Source organism: Buteo buteo, chromosome 4 (genome assembly GCF_964188355.1).
Source record: "Buteo buteo chromosome 4, bButBut1.hap1.1, whole genome shotgun sequence".
Lineage (NCBI taxonomy): Eukaryota > Metazoa > Chordata > Aves > Accipitriformes > Accipitridae > Buteo > Buteo buteo.
Genome location: NC_134174.1, coordinates 33372622 through 33395448, shown reverse-complemented (window position 1 = coordinate 33395448; position 22827 = coordinate 33372622). Strand labels below are relative to the sequence as shown.

Below are 22827 nucleotides of genomic sequence, written 5' to 3'. Positions count from 1 at the left end.
ATGTGCGGGAAGAGGTCCAAGTGCTCCTTCTCCCGCCTGGAGGTGATCCTCATCATTTGCCTGGTGGTGATGATAGTGGTGACCGTGGTGCTCCTCGTCCTCCACTTTCGCACCAAAGAGAGCAACGGTAAGTTGAACTATTATTTCACTCCTGCCATCGCACCCTGCTCGAGTGTGTGTCCAGTGCAGTAATTTAAATTAAAGCAATACAGGTAGAAGGCCACTGGGCTACTGCTGAGCCTTCATAATCTTCTCTGCACATGGTCCTCTCGCACAGCCGTGGCATGGTGCTGTCGCTGGCCTCTGCGATAGGAGCGTGGTGGTCAAACCCAACACAAGCATCTCTTGGGGCATGGATGCACAGCCTCAGGTCCGGTGGGTGAGGCTGGCTGCAGGGATCCAAAAAACCTTCCTTCTGTCTCTCTACCCGGTGGAGGGTGTCCCGAGAGCCCCCCTCGCTCCTGGCACCGCACCAAGGGGCTTCACAGCTGTTGCAATCCTGTAACAGCCCATTTACGCCTCCAGCCCCATCACCAGGCATGGGGCAGGTGGGTGTTGGGAGCTGCCCAAAGCTAATGCTCAATTCACTTCTAATGTACCCCATGCTTGTCCTCTGGAGAGATAAAATCTCATGGGGAAAGAAAACATTTTGAAGCTTTGGGTGTTTCCATATGACAAGAGCCCTTTCCCAGAACCACGGGTCTCCCCTGCCCTGGACAGGGCATCACCCAACATGTCAGCAATGGGACCTTCCAATTTCTAGATTTTGATCTTGAATTGGATGTAGTTCACTCTTTATGTTTTTTAGGTTGTAACATGTAAGAGTTTTGCACAAGCAATTCTTCTCTGTGTTGTAGCTCTTGGAGGAGGAGGTGGAGGAATGGTAGTTTTAACGGGTAGCCCTGTTCACTCATGCCGTTTTAAATGAGAGAAATGCCCTGTGGTCAGTCTGTGGCCAGTGTGAGTGTTTCACTTCTCCTCTGTTTTAAGTGACAGCCTAGGAAAGGCCAGACTGGGAAGACCAAGCGTCCTCTTACCCTGATGCCTTGCCTCGAGCAGCAGTGGCTGGCTGGGAAGACTGTGAGAACAGATTAAGCACATAGAAATATTTTCCCACAGTGTTATCTCATCCTCCAGTGATTTGTTGCTCTGGGATTTCCTGAGGTGCAGACAAATTTTTTTTTTTTTTTTTTTAATTTAATAGCCCTCAATAGCTTTTCTTCCATGAGTTTGTCCAGGCGCTTCATTCATCCTGTAGAAGGATGGCTTCATGATGGCTGGAATGAGACATGACCTCCTTCAGGAGTCCTTTTCCTCACTACTTGCCTGGAGGTCATTGCCCAGAGCCACTATTCCCTTCTTTGAGCTTCTGCTGGCTCTGCTGTGATTTTTTTGAGACCAGGGCACCAGCACTGGACACGGGATGCATTGGAGGCACCAGGGCAATATATAGATGTGCCCCTCTTTCTTCTCTAGTCCTTTCCTGGTAGCTCCTGACATGCCATCCCCTTTTTGTCATTGCTGCTGAGCTGATTTTTTTTGCGTGAAAACAGCTCTTACACCCTCAGATCTATTTCCTGCATGGTAGAGGTGGCCTTGGAGAGCTTAATTGATGAAGCTAGGCTTGTTTCCCCCTCACTGTGAATCACGACACATTTGACACAGTCCAGTGACCCCATCTTGTGAGGTCCCTCTGCAGTTCTTCATGCCTGGTCCACTCTTTACCACCCCAAATGTCTTAACAGCCTCAGCACACTTTGACCACACTGAGAGCCCATTGGAAACCCAAGCAGAAAGTACCAGCTGGATCCCCTTGTCCATGGGCCTGATGAATCCTCTGGGGATGTTAAGCAGGTTTCATGCATGCAATATCTTTAAAAAGGTTGGATTGTCTCTTCTGTCCCTGATTCTGCTTGCTCATGTGTCCACTAATCTATTATTTTTTCTTATTATAGATACCAGTGAACTGGTATCAGCAAACTACTTACTGGGCGTGGGTCGAGCTGACTGCACGGGACCTGTGGCAGAAGTTCCTCTGGTAAGTTGGGGAAACTGAACACAGGGTTGGTGAAATACTGATTTTCATAATCTATGAGTACTTTTTGCAGGAATTCTGGTTTGGAGGCTCTGCCTTGCCAAATGGTTGCCATCTTCAAATGTTAGGTGAAATTTCTTTGAGGCATTGAGCAACCTGATCTGGTGGAAGGTGTCCCTGCCCATGGCAGGGGGCATTGGAGCTAGATGATCTTTAAGGTCCCTTCCAACCCAAACCATTCTGTGATCCAATGATTCTTGCAATCACAGGGCAAGATAGTTGCAACTCTGAGTTTTCATCTATTGAAAGATCCCTCTGACCTTCTGGCAAATCTACTTAGAAAAATAAACATAAATGAGCACCTCGCTCAATATTTTGGCTGTGTGGGCTTGATGGAGCTTTTCCCTTCCAGATGGGATATGCCAACCCGGAGCAGGTGGCCAGAGGGCTTCTCATGCGCCTCTACAGTCGAGCCTTCATCGTGGCAGACCTTGATGACTCCAGGCGAGTAGTGTTTGTCAGCGCTGACATAGGAATGGTGTCTCAGAGACTGAGGCTGGAGGTGCGTGGCTGGAAATGAATGAGTCGCACAGTTTGGGCTGTCACTCATATTAGCATTAAGGATGTAGTTATTCCTAAATAATATCAAGCACAGCAGCACATTGGTCATTTGCTTTGGGATCTCCTTGCAGCACGATCTTGGAGAGACATCATGTCTCTGCTGAAGAAGAGCTTTCAATTCCTCAGCAAATGAGGATGGACTTTGACCATGCTTTTCTTAGCGGAAAAATTATCACGAATACATTCGAATCACAAATACATTATTATGGTGCCTGTGTGATGTAGGGTCTCCAGCACCACAGAGGAGGGAGGGAGATGCCAGAGAACTGGGGACTCCTTGGATGATCTGGGTTTCACTGCATGTTGGCCATAGAGGTCTTCACTTAACAGATTTTTATTATTTTAAGGCTCTTGCCAAGTCGACAGCTGTAACCTACTTGTTGTGACCCCAGTATGGGAGTATCAGGCAGAAAGAGAAGAGTGAGGAGGAAGATGAATGGTTGGGTTTTTTTGTAAGAGCTGATACATATCTCCTAGCCTTTGGGTGTGAAAATGGGTTTTTTAGGACCACCTCCTTCCTCTTAGGTGCTCAAGAAACTGAAGAGCAAGTACGGCGAGCTGTACCGACAGGACAACGTCATCCTCAGCGGCACCCACACGCACTCAGGACCTGGTGGCTACTTCCAGTACACCCTCTTCTGGATCACTAGCAAAGGGCTAATCAGACCATCCCTCAACGCTATTGTGAATGGCATTGTAAAGGTTGGTGTTGTCCAGTCTGTTGACACAAGAGCCCATAAACACGGAAAAGGTAGAGGGAGATATGTTTGTGACTAACGGAGCTCTTGCTGTGAAGTTTGCGGTATCACCTCTGAATGTCGCAGTCTTCAAACACACTTGGAGGTGGATTTATGCTTAGCAGTGAAATCAGATCAAAAACCAGAAGCCTTGAAGTTTTTAGAAAGCGACAGTTGTGGGTGGTTTTAAAATACTATAATAATTTTCTAGAATTTTAGACTACTTACATAAGAAAAAAAGAAAAAGCCCCCAAATTCCCAAGAAAGGGTGGGGAACAGGCAAGGAGGGAAAGAAAGAGTTTTTCCAGATAATCTCACATATACCTTACATGCATGGGTTAAAATTCCCTGTCTTCCTGCTTTTCAGAGCATTGATATAGCGCATCAGAACATGAAGAGAGGAAGGCTTTTTATAAACAGAGGCACTGTAGAAAACAGCCAGATCAACCGAAGCCCTTTCTCCTATCTTGAGAATCCAGCATCTGAACGAAGCAGGTAAAAGCCCCTCAAGTGGGAGAGAAACAGAGCCCCGCAGAGGACCCTTCGGTTGGGACCATGACCCAACCATCTGGCAGCTGGTGCTTCTGGTCATTCATGGGATAGTTGAAAATGTAGAGCCAAGACCACGGCAGAATGACACTGTTGCCTACCTGGGTGCTTGGGTGTGTGCATCCCCAAAAATTAGCTGCAAGAGTGGGCTTGAAAGTTGTGGTTGCCCCCTCCAACCATGTGAGGCATTGGTCAAGGATATGAACTTATGCTTTATTTTTAAAAAAGAGAGAGAGAGAGAAAAAAAAAGTCTTCAGTGGACATTAGCATTTGAGTCAGACAGCATTAAAGTGCCATCCTTGGTGCATGAATTTGTACTCGGACAGAGCTCTTCTCTCCACACCCTGGAGAAGCAGCGTCTGAGGTCAGCAACAACCATAACTCTTACCTTACCTTCACAGCTATTTTCAGATGCTCTTTTAAGGTCTCACTGTGCTCTGGTAACATCTGTAATAACCTCTTCATTTTCTTGCTCAACCTAGTGGAGATTTAACGTGTCTGAGCAACGCAGAGCGTGACCACAGCTCTGGTCCTAATGGGGTTTCCCCACTTCATTTTCATCCAGGTATTCATCCAACACGGATAAAGAAATGGTGATGCTCAAGATGGTAGATGAGAATGGACAGGAGCTAGGCCTTATCAGGTACCAACCATTGAAGTAACATGTTTTTCTCCAAATCCTCATAAACCACAGTTCTGTAGCAGTTCTGTCTTTCTGCACAAGCTCTCCTTCCCAACACTGACCCTTGACCATAGACCATTGCTCCCAGCTAGTCACCAGAGAGTCTCTGAGAGAAGAATAAGTGAGAATCCATGAGTGCATAAACCAGGTCAGTGTCCCTCATCTACTCTGGGAGATACAGCAGCACCTGGCCCACCTACAGCTGGGCACATCTGGCACGACTCAAAGGCACCTGGGGAAGATGACTGTAGCTGGTCCTCCCTTGCAGGGGTGCAGAAAAATCACCTCTGGGGCTCTCACTGTGCCCCTCCAAGCAGATTCCGACCCTGGCATCTCCAGGACCCTTTGGGCTCCTTTTGTCTTGGTTATTTCTTTAAGACCCCATGTTTCATGGGAAGCATGCCATTTCTGCAGGCAGCATGCACGACACCCATCCTACCAACAGATCTGTGGGGCAGTGTTTGGCCCCGCAAAGTTCAGAGCTCAAGGCCAGGCAAACAAGGTAACATGCAGTAACAAAGCCATAATAGCATTTTCCTCATTTGGAAGTCACAAGCAAGAGTCTGACTGTGTTAAGAGGAAGAGGAGCATTTTCTTTTTTGTAAGAGTGAAGTGTTCCTTTTTTTCCTTTTTTACATTGTTGACGTCATTTCTTTGAAGCAAGAAAATAAAAATCCCTCCAAAATATAATTCTCTGAACTTAGAAAAGAGTCAGTTCAGGTCTCAAATAGTTCTTGGTGGCCCTGATAATTATGGTGCCAAATTCTTGTGGTCTCAAGACCTGGACCATCATAGCCATGAGCCCTCCTGGTCAGCAAGGGAAAGGATGGTAATAACTCTGCCCTCGTTAATCCATCCCTAGGTACTAACAGTCTGTGTTTGTATTCTCCCAAAGAAAATTCCCATAAGTCAATTGCAAATATATAGATTGAACAAGTCAATTGCCAATATATAGACTGAACAATGCATTTCCTATGTGTGTCTTCTGACTCCTCTTCAGCTGGTTTGCTGTGCACCCAGTCAGCATGAACAACACGAACCACCTCGTGAACAGCGACAACGTGGGCTACGCATCTTACTTGTTCGAACAGGAGAAGAACAAGGGGATGCTTCCTGGAGAGGTGAAAGTGTTTTCAGACTACTGAAAATAATGGGGAAAAAAGTGTTGCAACAGGGAGGGAGCGGTTGGTGGTTTCTATGGGCCAAAGTAGGTTCTTTCAAAGAGTGAAATAAGACAGCAGGTTAAACACAGAAAAAGAAGGACAAAGACGAACACTTTGATTTATTTACTTTCTTCCTCTAGAGAAGAGAAATTGCAAGGTGTACTCTTGACTTTCCAAACCAGTAATCAGTGGCATTTATTTAGACCTTAGGAATAGACCAAATTTATTTTGATTCGACTATTGGAAATACTAGAAAGACATGTGTGGGATACTTGACCCAAAGGGATCAAGATATTGCATCTGCAGTGTGGCATCAAGTCTGTGGTCAGCCCCACTTCTTTCTTATGGCTTACAGCCAGTTCTGCCTTCTGATTTTCATTTATCCAGAAGATTTGCCGTCCTCGGAGTGCAAACACAACTCCTTTAAAAAGCATCATTTCCCCTGAAATGTAAATATGGACATGAGCCCATCTCACAGACACTTTGAGTCATGAGCCATTTAGGAGGGTGTCCTGTGTGTATCTCCAGCATGTACCTTGAAACAGTTGCCCAATTCCTATTCTAACACTCTGGGCAGAGGAGCATGTGCAGTTCATACCAAAGACGGAAACTAAAGGAAGTCTACCTAATTCCTGCTTGCAAATGTTTCTTTTTATAGTGGATTATCTAAAAGCTTTTAACAAGACTCAGTTCTCATGCACAGTTATGGGTGCAAGTCAGTGCAAGTTGACATGCACACAAAGCTAAGAAGTGTTTGCAGGATTCAACACTTAGCTGTATGGTCTGCTGGGCACATTGTGTCTAGCAGTCTAACAAGAAAATGGCTTAAGAGTTGATAATATATCAAACTATCTGGTGTTGATGCATCCTATCTCTTAAAGAGTGGGGAAAAAAAGAAAGTATCTGTGAGAGCTGAATTCAGCTGACACTCAGTGTGTAACCAGCCTTGCTTCTAGCAAGTACTGTTTGATGTTAACTCCTGCAGTCAGATTCAATAGCTCTCACCCTGTAAATCAGTCATGGTGAAAGCCTGGCAGAAAAAAAATCCTGTGCAAGGTGCTACAATGATCCATTAACATCTGATCAGTAACATGAGAAACTGGGGACATGGGGGAAAAGTTGCCGCTGAGATGGAAGAGGTAGATGAAGAAACCCTGTCTGGATACCAAAGCGATGTGAAGGTCCCCCTGAAATGGCAGTTGCATCCTGTGTGTCCTATTGTCCCTTGCTCTTCCTGTCCCTAACGCTTGGGACACTCCTAAATCCCCATTCCAGTCCTCCCAGTCACTTCAGAAATGTTTACCAGCATCACATGCTCATCAGCTGGCTGTAATGTCAGCCTTGACTGCAGGGAAAGCTACAGGTGATGTTTGCAATCACTGCAAGGCACTAAAATCCATCTGACCACATCTGGTTTTGGCAGGGCTCTTTTGTTGCCGCCTTTGCATCCTCCAACTTGGGAGATGTGTCGCCCAACACCAAAGGCCCGTTCTGCGTAAACACGGGGGAATCATGCAATAACCCACATAGCATCTGTCCCGCGGGAGGGGTAAGTATGTCTTACCTGATCTACGTTAACTTCTGCTAAGGACAAAACTTGGAGTGGAGCAGCAAATACAGGGTCACGTGGCGGACCATTGTGCATGAAGAGGATGTAAAAAAAAAAAATAAATCATGTCTTTATGGACTATTCTGGATACCTTTTTCAGGAACTTACTGTGTCTTGTCCTTATACACCGTTTTCTGGTCATTCAGCCCAAACTTAATTTTATCTTGCTGCAAAGGTTAGTGTAGTAACCCAGTGCCCAAATTTGAGATGGCTAGCAAGAAGCAATTAGTTCCCACAGCATGACAATCACTTGTGAACTCATCCACTTTGCAGTGCCACATGTTCTCCATATTAACTGATCACTAGCATTTAAACAAATTTCTTAACAGGCAAAGATGTGCATGGCCATGGGTCCTGGTAATGACATGTTTGACAGTACAAGAATTATAGGGCAAAATATCTACTTGAAAGCAAGGGTAAGTGATATTTTGCTTTACGAATGTGTGTGAATACTGTTAGTACAGGAATGCATGTTCATTTAAGCAACTTTCTTGCACCTGTTTTTGTGAATGTTTGTAGATTTAAATTACTCCAAAGTCCATAGTTATATGCTTAAGGAAAAGTTTCCTGATTATTCAGAAAGCATACTCTTTTATTTAAATACATCATTGTGGGTGTTACAATTTGAAAATGTTGGTTTGGGCTTTTAATGTCAATATTCCTTATTGGTATATAATGTGGATGTTGCCTCTTATAATCTTCCCCTCCCTCTCATGCATGTGCAATGATGGGAAAAATCACTGGTGTTGAAGACTCCTAGAAGAGCTCAGAGGCACCATCACATACCACTTGTTGGCCAACTTCAGCATCACACTCCCAAACTAACGCAAATGTGAATTAAAATGTGCCAGTTTAAACATCCACGAAAGAAACTCATCTTGCCCCGCTTGACTTTGCATTTACTCAGCCGGTACCCTCCAACCCATAGGCTCCCTTACGTCGCCTGTGTCATTGGGCTCAAAAATCACCAGAATTTACCAGTTCCCCTTCTTCAGCTTCATGTAATGTGAGGGTAGTCAATAAGAGGACATTTTTTGGCACTGTGTCGGGGAGAGCAGCTTGTAGGAACTGGGACAGGTCCAGCAGAGGAATAAGAGCAGAAGGCTTGATGGTGGCAGTTGCCTTTCAATCACCATTTCAGATGCATGCCCCGAAGTCACTCCACGCTGATCATGACTTGCAAGTGAAAGATTGTCCCAGTCAGAGAAGCCCAGTGTGTGTATCAAATGGCGAGGCAAAACATTGCTGTCATTTTTAACACTGCAGACTCTTGGCCTTCAAAAGCAGCGTCCTCTATTCCTTCCTGCAGTTACAGGAATGTTACTAAACCTGTATAACTTCTGGCAATACTTTCTGTGTACCAACTCGAGGCATGTGTGCCAGAAATCCATTCACTGAAGAGCTGAATGGCTTAGCTGTCAGCTGTATAGTAAATGCATGGTAAAGTCCATGTGATTTGAAGCAATGAATGCAACCAAGTGCGTCTTTCTCATAGAAAACATTTCTTCTGGTTGGTCTAAGTTGTGAGAAGTGCCAAAAGGTTGCAACTAGGAGAAAGAAGTTGCCATCCTCATGGAACAGGTGCTTATTTCAGCTGTAAAAAGAAAGGCACACACAAAACTGCTGACCACAGAGCGTCCTCCCTATGTTACTTGACACAGGGAGAACTTGCAGGACTTGGGGCATGTAGATATGGGGTGATAGAAACAAAGGAGCTTGGGAAATATGCTCTTGCTTTAACACCGGGAAGAGGCCACTGGAAGGTGTCAACAGAATGAAGAAATAGTTCATATAGCTGAATCTCAGAAGAGCTGGGTTCCTGATTTCTTCTTCCTCAAGGATTTCCACCTTGTGTATCCCTTAGGAACTGTATGAAAAAGCTTACCAGGAGGTCACAGGACCCCTCAGCTCAGCTCACCAGTGGGTGAACATGAGTGATGTCTCGGTGGAGCTCAATGCCACGCACACGGTAAGAGCAGGAACTCTCAGGATGCAGGCATAAGGAAGGAAGAAATGTTATATTCTTACAGCAGGACGTGGCACGCTGAGGGGAACTGGTTTTAAAATATCTCTTTTTCATTTTTTTCCCCCTTCTGATTAAGGTTAAAACATGTAAACCAGCCTTAGGATACAGCTTTGCTGCAGGGACTATTGATGGAGTGGGGGCTTTCAACTTCACACAAGGTAATTTAGGGAGCAGATGTCAATATGGCTTCATACAAATGGGGAGGACATGGGGCATCCCCCACATAGATTCAAACCCCCAGAGACATTTAAGAACATCAACAGCTCGTTGAACCACAGTCTCCGAAGGGGTGTTTTTTAGGAAGGTGTGATCTTACGGCCCCCGTGCAAGTTTGCCTGTGTTTGTCAGAAGTCTTCTGGAGAAGGACATGACCATGATCTGAAGGAAGGAGAGCGCTGGATGGGGACTGGGGAGAAGAAAGCGCTGGTTTTGGGGCAATCTTTCTCATTTGTTCTCATTATCCAAAGGCTGTCAAGATGGAGCTCAGCTGGGTTAAAGCTAGGCTTTTTAAACCACCCAGAAAAGGGAGGTAGTCAGAATCCACTGAGAAATGTCCTATCCCACGTAAGCAGGGAGGGGGTAATAAATGAGTTTTCTGTCCAGTAACTGCTGGAGCAGCTGAAGGAACAGCATTTAAAAGATGTTTCCCCTTCAAGGCTCACTAGAAGGGAACCCGTTTTGGGATGAAATCCGGGACCAGCTGCTGGGAGAGCCCTCCAATGAAACAAAAGCCTGCCACAAACCCAAGCCAATCCTCTTTAGCACCGGAGAGGTAAGGATGCACTGGTGTGTGCCCTGGGAAGTGCAGACATTGCTGATCTGGGCTAGGTTTTGGTAGGGTGCTATAGATGATGTATGTGCCAGCCCATATGGTGAAGAACAGCGCAGCAGAGAGAGCTGCAAGGGCTTTGAAGGCATGAAAATAGAAAACAAGAAAAAGTGTTGACATTAGTTTGCAACAGAATGAGAGGTGGAAGTTTTCCTCTTGCAGAGCATCTTTTCCTTATATCCCAGGAGGAGGGACCAGATCTGTTGCTCTCATTAGGGTCAAAAAGCCCATCTGAAGATCCACCTGGCCTAATTCTCTGCCTGTGAAACAGCCCTGAGCAGGATACACAGGGAAAATGCATGAGGTCAGGGAAAGGCAACAGTGCGTGGAGCTCAGCGTTGCCTCCTGGCAATCTCTGGCTTCAGGACATCCTCTGCTGGTGCTCAGATCTTAATAGCTCTGGGTGGATTTTTCTTCCATCCTACCATTGATTTCCTACCTTAATCCATGAGAGGACCTTTCTTTCTGTCATGTGACAGACTAGTCCATGCAAAATGAAGTAACTCATCATGGTGCCTTTTGGAAGCTCTGGGGACTGTATCAACATACCCACCTTCTCAGTGTTGTCTTCAAAGGTTTCTACCGGGCTTTGACTTCCTCTGGAAACGTTCTGTTGACTTCTCTGCTTTTTTTGTCATGTTTGTGCAAGTGTCTGATAATTCTGTGAGCTGTGACACTGGTAGATGCCAGACTTACTTGTCTACGGGTAGAGTCACACCAGGCTCAGGCTGGAGGTACCCTGGGCTGGGGTTCTCCAGCATGACCCCAGTCCCAGCAGGACCAACACTGCAGCTACAGCAGGTTGCTCAGGGCCATGTCCAGAAGATGTGGGGCAGTCAGCAAGGATGGAGATCCCCCGCTGCTGGTCCCCATCCCAGGGATGCCCCACTGACACAGGGAAGGGTTATTTTTTTAGGGCCAGCCTCTTCAGAACTGCTGCCCCATTGGTTCCAGCCTGTCCTCATGCTTGGGGCTACTCTGTCCTGGGCAGGACTTGGTGTTTGTTCTTACTGAACTCTCCCAAAGTCCTGGTTAAAACTTTAAAAGAAAATTGATGCCCCATTTTCCACCTCTTGTTCCCTTGGCATTAAGGCAAAGGCACTGTAGTGGAGTGGGATCATGTCCAGGGTCCTTTAGAGCACTTAGAGGATGCCATCTGGATGAGGCAATTCATTGTTATTCCTTTCATGAGTCTCTTTAAAAGCTTTCCTAGCGTTGCTTTGTGTTCAATCAGCTCCTCACCTCATCTTTTATAAAAAGAGGTCCCAGCAGGCCTCCTGCTTCTGATGTGCTTCACAAGGTTTTGTCATTCATGTTTTGCCCCCAGTAAATTGCTCCTCAAGATTCTTTTTGGCTTGCTGGAGTGGGATTTTGCATTTCATTTGCTGGAGCCATGCCACCCTTGAGCTCTTGTTGTTTTTAATTTCCTTTTAACAGGCTTCTTCATGGATAATTTTTTTTTTTTTAAGATGAAATGCTGCTGTAATATGTGTTTTGGCTGCTGCAATGGTGCTGCATCCGAGTATGGTGTGGTCCCTGCTAAGGGGCATTTTGAAGCCAGGGCTAGGTCAAGGGTTCCCTGAACATCACCCTCTGGGTTACTTAGAAACTCTCCCTCTGCATCACACTGACAGTGCATTTGCTCAGCTAACGAAGACGTAACTCTTATTTCCTTCCCATCACCATCGGGCTCTCTGATTTCACTCATTCACTTTTGCTCTCCTGGACAGATGATCAACCTTATTGATCCTAACTCTATCCTTTTCCCATGCAGGTGAGAGGTTTCTAGGTGCTACCCTGACCTTATTTACCCACCTTGCTTTAAGCTACCCCTCTGGCAACACCTTTTTTTTTGCCATACCCATAGTATTCACATGTACCTTATCTGTCTGTTATGGTCAGATGACTTGCTGTACATGTGGAGAAACTACATTGTCATGTGCCTGTCTACAAAGTAAACTTACTTGTCTGATTTATGACGGTAGGAAGGAAAACACTTCAGCTATCTCTTTTTGCTACTACCCTACAACACTTATATCCACTATTTTTCACCTCAGATGACTCGGCCTCACCCATGGCACCCTGACATTGTGGATGTTCAGATTGCTGCCATTGGATCACTGGCAATCATTGCTGTTCCCGGAGAGTTCACGTATGTGTTTCTTTGGTCTTGTTCTATGTATTGCAGCCAGCAGCATTTCATTCGAACCACCTGCAATACTTCTGCCTACAGGTAGAAAGGGTGTGTAGGCTAAAAAATGTTCCAAATATATGATAGCTGTGCAGGCACTACACATATATGTCCACTGCATGTACTTTCTTGTATACTGTCTCCTCTGGTTACCTGGCGTTTCCCATTTTCTTCTCTGTTCTGTAAACTAGCCATGGGAATGAATGAGATGCAAACAAGCCTCCTAAATAATTTTAACTGTTCATTGCAAAATGTAGTTTCAAGTAAACGAGAGGAACTTGTTAACTTTGATTTTTTTTCACACCACAAACACCGTAATGATAAATTACACTGACTGTTGATGGTACAATGGTGAAAACCTGAATAGTATAATGAAATATTTCTAGCACCTTTTTCCTAACTCACCCTACCCTGGGGCACCTCCAGTCTCACCCTGGCTGTGACGACGCACATGAAATGTTTTGAGGTGTTTTGGTTGAGCTCATCACAGAGAAGCCTTAAGAGATGCTGAGCAGCGCTGCAAATGCTATGTGAATTTCTGGTGGTGTGCTGCATGTCCAGCCAGGGATTCTTGCTTTAGCTCCCTGCATTTCTGGAGACTGACATTGTTCCCTTAATGCCCCTAGGACCATGTCTGGACGCAGGCTACGGGAAGCTGTTAAAAGAGTAAGTTACTGAGGAAGAAGTTTCTTCAGAGCGCAGCATATGTGGAACTTTATGTTTCTTGACCCTTCTGGTTTTTCCCTTGTCTCCTCCCACCTGGGTCCATGGGTCTCATGTCTTACAGATGTTTCCTTCTTGCAATTGTTTCAGACACATTTTGCATGTGCTTACTGACATGCAGAAGTGAATATCCTTCCCCAAAGAAGCAAACCAATTGAGTTTCAATTCATTAAGCCAACACAAGCTAATTCAGCTGGGATCCAGGCATAACTGATGCTAGCAAGGAGTCTCTGGGGTGGAGGGGTTTAGCTCCTTAATCCCTACCAGGATTTTGCAACATGAGAACAACTGGAAAAAAATGGCAAATGTCTTTTTTTCCATTTTCCTGATTGATCCTATTCTCAGCTGCAGCCTGAATGCTATCTTAATCTCAGACACCATCTCCACAACTCACTGAGCCTATCTCATATAGTTGCATCACCAATTTTTTTAGGAGAATACAGACATCGGCTTCAAAACAAACCCCTAAATTTATTGAATTTACCAGAGGATGAGGTAATCTCTCCTATTTTTCTTTGGGAAGTGAATATGAGATGTTAACTAAGTAGGATTGCATTCCCTGAACATTCAGCCACCTCCCCACCGTAACTTTGTATTCTGCCTGGGTAAAAAAAGATCCAAACACATCCCCCGCAAAAACCACCACCACCACCACCACCACCACCACCACCACAACAACATAATTGTTCATTAAGCAGTTGTTAGAAGATAAGTGATTTATTTCCTTTCTTAGGAATTTGATTCTCATGGTACACCAAGAATGGATGTCGTAATTGCAGGTCTGTGCAATGTCTACACCCACTACATTACCACCTATGAAGAATACCAGGTAAATGTTAAAATTGCGGATTGAACATGTTTAACTGTTCAGTTATGGCTCTATGGGATGATAATTCATATGAAATTATGAAATTTATGAATGAAGTTTAGAGTACTTCTCCTTTGCCACAAAAAGCAGAAGAATCTGTGGCAGAAATCAGGAGACCTCCTTGTTTATTCTGGCCTAGAGGACATGGTCCAAGGGCCAATGTGGTTTCCTGACCATAGCTAGAGAGTACGTATGGATGCTTTAATGTGAAATGGGCAGACATACTGAAAGGAGCTCCTGTGAGTTCAGGTCTCGTTTAGTAATCTCCTGATGACTTGGATGAATTAGAAATTTTCTTCATAAAGTGGCAAAATTGCCAGAAGAAAGATTTGGAGTGGTAGGGTTGTAAGGTGAACATGAATTGCAGTGCCATGTTACTGTGGAAAAGACTGCAATATAGCTTGCCAGTTTTAAGGGTCCCCACAAGGCATGGTAGATACTGTGCTTTGAGGAAGATTTGGACTGTTGGATGGACTCCTTGGATTTAGAAACCCTAAACTGAGAGAGAGGATTGGAAGAACTGGGGTTGTCCAACCCAAAAAGTTGGAGAAGGGACGACCTACATCATAAGCCTTTAAAAGAGTAAGAGAGCTGTGATAATTGGAAGAGTGACAACCAGTCCTCCCTGTTTGTGATGGCTCGGAGAATGAAGAGTAACCTGAAATTGCAGCAGGAATACTTAGGCAAGTTGTTGGGCTGTCTTCTTAGCAGTAAGGGAGTAAATAAACCCCCTGCAGATATAGTGCTGATCTTGTCCTGGCACAGTAAGATGAGCTGTAGAAACTGCTCAAGAGTCCTTCAAACCCTCCTTTTCCAAATTTGTCCTTTGCTAGGTTCAACGATATGAGGCTGCATCGACTATTTATGGGCCACACACCCTTTCTGCTTACATTCAACTGTACAGAGGACTCGCAAGGGCTATTGCTACGGTAATCAAAATTTTCTATAGGCCACATGATGCCAGAGACATTTAAATCCTGTAAAGCCTGGTTATGGCTGTATTTGTTCCTCAGTGAAGTTGTGTGATTGCTACTCTCTCTTTTCTCATAAGAAACTGCTTTGAGGAATTCTCATGTGGTATGAAAATAATTCCTGTAATGGTGTGTTGTACCACTTGAGAAATTCTGAGGGTTTTTCAGTTCAAAGTTTAGGAAATAGATACCTCCAACCATTCAGCATGGCCTGAAGCTTCTGCTTTCCTACCAAAAGGAAGAAAAATCTGTTACATTTCTGCTGTACAGGGCAATGTTCGTTATCATTGTATCTGTGGACCATGTGAATGTGCAGGACTGGTGGGGGGGCACTGCCTCCTGAAATCGTGGGGTGTTCTGGCGGGTGGATTTGGGGACCTCAGCAACAAGGCAGCGGGTGTCCTATGGGCATTGCTCCTGCATGCAGAGCACAGATGAAGATCCTCTTGTTTGTTTTTATGCTCACTTTATTGCCCTTGTTCTTGAAATCTATCTAAGCAATGGACTTGGATAAAGAGCCACAGCAGTGATATGAGTCATCACAGAGATATCGGTTATCTATATGTATGTATAATGAGCACATCTTCCCTCTCCCAGAATACAGTTCAGGATTTGCCACGTGGTCCAGAGCCCCCATTTTTCAATATAGGTAACATGACCCTGCTGCCTTCTCTCACTGCTGATCGCGTGCCGGTGAATAAGACTTTTGGGGATGTGCTACAACAAGTGAGACAACAGTATCGAGCGGTGAGAGCTTCAAGGATTTGCTAAAACCTATTTAGGAAATCATCTTTAAGTTCTTACCCTTCATCCAAAAAAGTCTGTGTTTTCTAAAGAAAGGGTTGTGGTTGCTCTTAGTGGGCATGGTTGAAAAGGCAGAGGCAGGGCGTTTTCATGCCAGTGTCATTGTACTGAATGTGATTAAAATGGGTGAATGAAGGGGAAAATAAAAGCCCTTTATTCAACATGAAGATTTCCCCTTCTGCTTCAACATAAAATAACAGTTGATTATTAAATAGGCAAATATTGTACAGTGATTTCTTTACAAGCAGAAATCAGGTCAACTTTGATGCTTGTAGTATGGAATTTAAATGAAATTAAAATGTCAAAAAGGGTTCAGTTTTCAATGTTCAAAATTTAATAAGTTGTTCAGATCAAGGATTTTTGTCTCATTGCTGTCTCCAGCAGTGAGGTAGAAAGCAGGCAGGGAGACATTCTTAAAAATCTCACCTATTTCCCTCCCTCTTTAACACATAAATCTTATGTACTATGGTGGAGTTTATCCAGCAAGCAGGACAAATAGAATGGCAAGGCACAGAATACCAGTTCACAGTCTAAATTGTCCATTGCTATTGCACCAAGTGAAATTATAAATTATTTAAAACAAAACCAAAAAAACCCCACAAAACCCCAACCAAACCACTAAAAAACTTATATGGCATCTTCAAAGGATGTTCTTAATGTGCAATATGCTGCTCAGTCTTTAATTAAATCTCAATTTCCCCCACAGAGAGAAGTTGCTGAAGTAACTTTTGTAGGTGCAAACCCCAGGAACTCTGCAGAGAATGCGGTAAATATGACACAACAACACTGCAATTGGGGATGTTCAGAATTAGTGAATATTTAGTTACTGCCTCTGCCTGATGCATTTTAATCTCTGATGTTCAGGTTTCAGAAGGAGTAAGATTGTGTGCCTCCAGTGCTTTTTTTCTTTGCTGGGAGTTCAGAAGAAGATAGTTTCTCCCTTCAGCATGTGCTTTGGGAATTCACACCACCAGAATGCTTTTGGGCAAAGTCCTTAATTTGGTCAGATATGGACCATTCATGATCTCTTCAAACTATTGAAATCAAAGGCACCCATGTCATGCATTAGGCCAGACACTCTTTCTTGGTTGGTATCCAGCACCATCCGGTCATAGAAATCAGGGTCTCTAGTCTCTATCTTATCAGCCCGGTGCATTATTTTAATAAAACAAAAAAATTTAGAGAAGTACTTAATTCATCCCATCACTCATCTTGCATAGACATTGATAGCAAATACCTCACCTGTCTGTTCTCTTTTTAATGATCAAGTTCTTTACTCATTCTCTGCATCATTTATTAGCTTAAATTTGTGCTTTGGCAGTGAAATACAAGCATTTTTGCTAGTAATTACCACATTTCCCAGTAAAGCAAACAGAAGCATAGTCCATTCTCCAGTTTAAAGTGACACAGAAAAAGTAGGGGCACGACTGTCCCTTAAGCCTCTGGCTAACTCTGTTATTGTTATTCCAGACTGAACACAACTTCCTGACGGTGGAGAGATACACCAACACTTCAGACAGCTGGCACGTGGTGTGGAACGATGCCTCCTGGGACACCAGGTAGGTGCCCTGACCAGATTTCACTGTCCCACAGCCTCCATGGAGTAATTCGAGTTAACCTGAAGGGCTTCATTTCAGAGCTCCCAACCATAGATTGATCTTGCCCCTGCAGATGATGCTCTCTGAGGATGGATCTGTCCGTATTTGGGTGGTTGACTTGTCAAGACCGCAATAATCAGTCTTCCCCTTGGGTCTAGCTTCTGCAATGAAGGCTTATAAGTTTGGGAAAGGTAGAAGGAAGAGCAAGAATTACAGAAGGTTAGTGGTCCAACTTGTTCAGAGCCTACAACCATCCATCTGCCATACTGTGCTGTTGAATAGGATACCAAATAGAAAATACGAGAGGTTCACCTCAGTGGGGTTTTCATAGGGAAAAACTGGCCAGCTTTGCTGTGCGTCATAAAGTAGAAACAGTCAACAATTTAAAAAAAGTTTGCAAGAAAGCAAAGTTAAGGTTAGAAATGTCAGTCTTGAGGAAAAATATCCACTAAGCAGCAAACCTGCTGTCACCTTTCAGAGCTACACCAGAAGTCAGTGCACAGAATACGAATACCAAAGGCATCTTTTATCAAACCATTTGATTTCAAGTTACTCCCCTGTTTGAATAAAACCAGACATTTTCCCACCTGCATCTGCAACCTATCTGTGAGAAATCAGACCCCGTAAAACGCCCCTCTTGGGGTCTTCTGACCTTGCAACGTCCCAGCGCAAACATGTAACGTCCGAGGTCAGAGAGGCAAAGTTCTGGACAGCTTGGCTTCATTGGGAAAGTCTTCCTCTGGATTTATGATGAGCATTTGATAGGGCATAATTGTCTCTGCCCAAGTGCAACCAGCTGCTCTCTAAACCTAATCCGGCTAGCCAGGACTGCGGCTGTCCCAGGGCAGGAGAAGTATTCCTACCTGCACTTGGAGCTCTGCATTTCTAAGAGCTTGCTCTCTGTTTAATGCTTGCACTATGTTACCTTGTCACTCTCACTGATGTCACCCTGTCCAGTCAAGTTCCCTAACTGAGTAAGGTAAATGATGGCATTTTATCACCCATATATGTAGCCTTGCCTTCTTCCCTCCTCTTCCAAAAACCCAACAGATTTCCCAAAATCTTGGGCAGGAACATGGAAAATATTTAGTAACACGTTGCTCGAGAAGACAAAAAACATATAAAAGTGCAAAACTTGAAGAAAGTGCTGCCATGATGCTGGAAAGAAGGGAATCTAGACATCTTATTTTCCTTCCTGAGAAGGGTCAGACTTTGGATCTCTGAATGATTCTTAAACACTTCTGCTGATAAGGAAGAGGAGCTGTTTAGCCTTTTCCTGCCTAAAAGGGCTGGCCAGAAGGCAGACCAATGCAGACAGTAATGTCTCCCTTCCTGGTGCCTCAGGAAAGTACCAACCACCACAAGAAAGGGGAAACGGTTCTGTTAAGGTGAAAATGAGTCACTTCGTTAACCTTGAAATGTCAGTAATTAAGGCAATGGGGCCAGGGAGCATCAAATTTTTTTCCTAGATATTAGTGGAGCCAGACTGTGGTTTTTTAGTACAGGAAAACTAAGGTTTGATACCATCGAATGTGCTGACATTGCAATAGGAGAGTAGCACAAGGGAATGCACCGTTTGTTAACTTAGTGTTGCAAAGTGTTAAATAGCTTATAGCTGCATTTGTAAAATGCCTATTTTCAGGCACCAAAAGATATGATGCTTTACCTAAAGGAGGTGCAGCTTTCGGGGAAGGAGATAGCTGTTATCTGCTCTTTATCCTGCGCTCACCACTGCAGCAGGGACAAACTCAGTGCGGACTTGCCCTTTTGCTGGATGCTGTCTTGGTGTTTGCAGTAGAGAAGTGCAGTAGAGAAGTCCCACCCTGCATCTGCCATGGGGGCAGAAATTGCTTTCTTGGGACTGTTTAGGAGGAGGGGCTGAGCTACAGGCAGGAATTTGCCTGGCCCTGCCTTTAGCAAACAGCTAACAGATAAGACGTGGTTAAATCCCCACGAGCTCATCTGTGAGAAGCCTCTTCCCAGGTGGCATCTCAGCTACGTTCCAGTTCCCAAATCCCAGAGGTGGTCCTGGTTCACACAGCCTGGAGGGCAGGATGGGGAGGAGGCTGGGTGGTGGCATAGATCTGTCACAGCGGCATTTTTAGGTCACAGCATTACAGCCAGGCTCAGGCTGCAGGTCTCTGGTCCAACCCAGCTCCTAACAGGGCCAACATCACAGCTATCGCAGGTTGCCTGGGACCATGTCCAGGTGAGTCAGGGTGGTCCCCGAGGATGGAGATCCCCCACCACTTTGGGCCTTGTGCTGTCACCTCGCTGCCATCTCCCAAGACAACATTGTCTTTGTCCCAAGCCAAGCCAGTGCAATCCACCGCCAAAACCTTGGACAAGAGCAACCAGGTGGATACTTGGGCCCTGTGTCAGCCTGTGGTCTCTGTTTACCAAACTAAATTTCCCCATTATTCACTGTTTTTCACCCAGTCATATCTATAAATATTTATTTCAATCTCAGTAAGAGACTGGCATGGGGAAACTTTTTATTACAATTGCTGATGAATCAACGTATTTTGTTCATCTGCCTCCTGTAGTTAAAGCCCTGAAATGGGGGTGCTATCTCAGGAGGGCTTGATAAGTCTCATGTCTGGCCCGGATACAATTAGGGCGATATCCAGCAGTACCCCTCACTGGCAGTATCAAAAGAAGAGCAGGTTAATCTTCTTAATCTCCCCAAGAAGTTCTCCATCATGGCCAGCTGAAAAATCCCTTGCCCCCAGATGATGTGCGGCTGTCTGTAGAGTTCTAAGGTTGAGCAGAAGTGGGTTTGCATAAGGAGTCTGCAAAAGAAAATAGGAATCTGATGTGGAAATGGGTGCCAGAATCCCTGAGCTCGATTACGATAGATTTTGCTTGTGACCCTCAATATATTCATCCTCTTGGTTCAGCATTCACTCTACGCAGGGAAGACAAGTTGGCAAATATTGCTCGCAGAGGTAATTTTGTATGGGGTTATGATATGGAGCTGGGAATGTAAGAACACGTTGGTAGAAATATTCTTCATCTGCTAAAAGGATCACTGACTTGCTTTTCCATGTTTCCAGATATTTTTCAGGCCTGCCAGGTTTTGGGTTGGCTTGTTGGTTGCTGCTCTGATAACCTAAATATATGAGGAAAGGATAAAAGAAGTTCTTAAACTATACTTAACTGGAGTGCATTCATCTCATTCCACTTAGTGAGCTCTTGGGATATTAAAACAAATGAAAAGTGGATTTTCTTGCTGACTGCAGTTTTTGGTTTGTCTGCTAGGTTTTACTGGACCAAAGGATCGTTTGGTCGGAGCAACGTGACTATTGAATGGCACATCCCTCGTGACACAGAGCCAGGTGTCTACAGGATACGGTACTTCGGGCACTACAAGAAAAATCTATCTAACAATCCCGCTGCCGTTATTGCATTTGAAGGCACGTCTTCAGCGTTTGAAATCACAGCTCTGTAGGTGATCTCATTCATTAAAGGAATTGTGCAGTAGATTTGGTATCTGCAATGTTCACCCTGCATGCCTGGGAGTTTTTTTGTGGCATACGTGACTCTATACAGCATTGCTGTCCCTCAAGTGCTGCTGGTCATCCTTTGCTGTGCAAAGCTTGACTTCCTGAAAAGTTTTGACTTTTACCTGCAATTCAGTCTCACTAGTCCATCGTATTCTCATTCCAGCAGTCCCCATCCTGGCCAGATCTTGCTGCAGTTGATTCTTATTGTAGTAAAAGAGGTAACTGTTTTTCTTTAGGCATTAAACAAGTGCTTATTGATTGTGAATAGGCTCTCTCAGAGAGAATTAATGCATATTGGGAGCTAATCCAGATCATAAAATAGTCCATAAAATTGAGCCAAGTCCATAAAACTGGAAAGAGCTGCTGAATGCACAAGTCATCAGAAGAGAAGACTCCTTGATCATGCTTGAAGTGCAAAGCTGACCTCTTAGGATGGTAAAGGGATAAATAGGATAGATACTCATCAGAAAGGTTTGAATATCATTTCATTTAATCATTCTGGTTTAGGGCATTTGGAGGATTCATTCTCTGACTTAAAAGCCACCATAAACTACAGGTGGTGGTGAGGCAACAGTGTCATATGAAGTGAATTGTGCATTGTTCTCCATAAATCAGTGGGCTTGGTTTCACAGGTGCCTGATGAGAGTGGCTGTATGGGGCCCTACCTCAGAGGTGTCGAGTAAGGAAAGGAAGGTCAGACACTCGCAAAATAAAATATCGAAGCTGTTGGCAGTTTTTTCCTGCTAGACTGTATTACTCTCTTTCACAAATGTCACTTTTGAACTGACCAGTGTGCCAGGTGGGCTCAGTGCTGCCCACCATGTGTGAGTTTGCGTCATTTCAAGGGGATGCTGGGCAAGTTTTTGGCAGAGAAGCCCTCTGAAAGCTCTCAAATAATTACAAGTGGCCCAAGAAACTACAGCGGGCTAGAGGCTGCCCAGTCCCTGGAAGGACTACATATGTTTGCTATGATTTTATGACGTGGAGACATTCTGCATCTGTGACACGGTCCAGAGGCAGGATGCTGGGTGAGAAAGACTTTAGGGCTGACTTTGTTCACTCTTGTCCTTGTGTTAAGCTCGTGCCCAGCCCTCTGACTACAGCAAAGGGCAGCAGATGGCATTATATCCTCTAAATATCACTTTGGGACACATCAAAAAGATCAAAAATAAGGATGCTTACATGTCCCAGAGGTTGTTTCAATAGGAGGGTGTCATGGGAAGACATTGGCATTACACCAGGGGCCATATGCAGGATGGGGATTTTAGGAGAGACCTGTTGGTGAGGGAAAACCTGCAGCTGCTAGCAAAAGGTGACTCGTGTCTAACCAGAGAAGGGTTGGATTTCATTGTGGTAAGTTTATATTTTGGGTACTGCAGATGGAAATCAGTAAGAATTGAACTGATGAATTAAAGCTGCGGGTGAGGCAGCTCTGAACAGACTTCAGCCTGCGTCATTTTAGCATCAGGAAGGACACAAGGTGAGCAGGCTCTGGCTGGATGAAGGGCTGCCCAGAGCCAATGGCCAAAGCCTGAATCACCTACAGGTATGTCACCAGGAGGGCTCATGGTGCCCCTCCAACCCATGTGAAAGATCAGTGGAGGTTTTCATCAAAGCACAGAATGAAGATACTATTGAAGGGGCAGAAGGACAGTCCCAAAACCCATTGGCTGAAAGGGTTTCAACACAGAAAGGTTGAGGATCAACCAGGAAGGTAGAGAATCTTCTCCTAGGGGGTTTCAGAAGCTGGCTGGACAAAGCCTCCTACCACTGCTGCCATGGGGTGCCGTAAGCAGGGATGGCTCCGTAGTCCCCAAGCCTCTTCCAGCCTCTGTAAGTAGTAGATCCAGAGGCCACAGGGAGAAGAAAAGATGCCTTTCAGATCTGGATTTAGGATTCTCGTAGTGTCTTACAG

At 44.7% G+C, this 22827-nt stretch overlaps 1 protein-coding gene across 1 annotated transcript; it reads left to right on the top strand.

The window, feature by feature from the left end:
• Nucleotides 1–20857, top strand: LOC142030606 (putative neutral ceramidase C). Its single transcript, XM_075026863.1, has 20 exons — nucleotides 1–127; nucleotides 1956–2038; nucleotides 2448–2597; nucleotides 3182–3358; nucleotides 3761–3888; nucleotides 4508–4585; nucleotides 5625–5745; nucleotides 7211–7336; nucleotides 7726–7812; nucleotides 9261–9365; nucleotides 9499–9580; nucleotides 10079–10194; nucleotides 12309–12403; nucleotides 13069–13108; nucleotides 13899–13994; nucleotides 14867–14962; nucleotides 15602–15751; nucleotides 16515–16574; nucleotides 17279–17367; nucleotides 20668–20857. The coding sequence occupies exons 1-20, from the start codon at nucleotides 1–3 to the stop codon at nucleotides 20855–20857; spliced, it is 2196 nt and encodes a 731-aa protein (XP_074882964.1).
• The last annotated feature ends 1970 nt before the right edge of the window (nucleotides 20858–22827 follow it).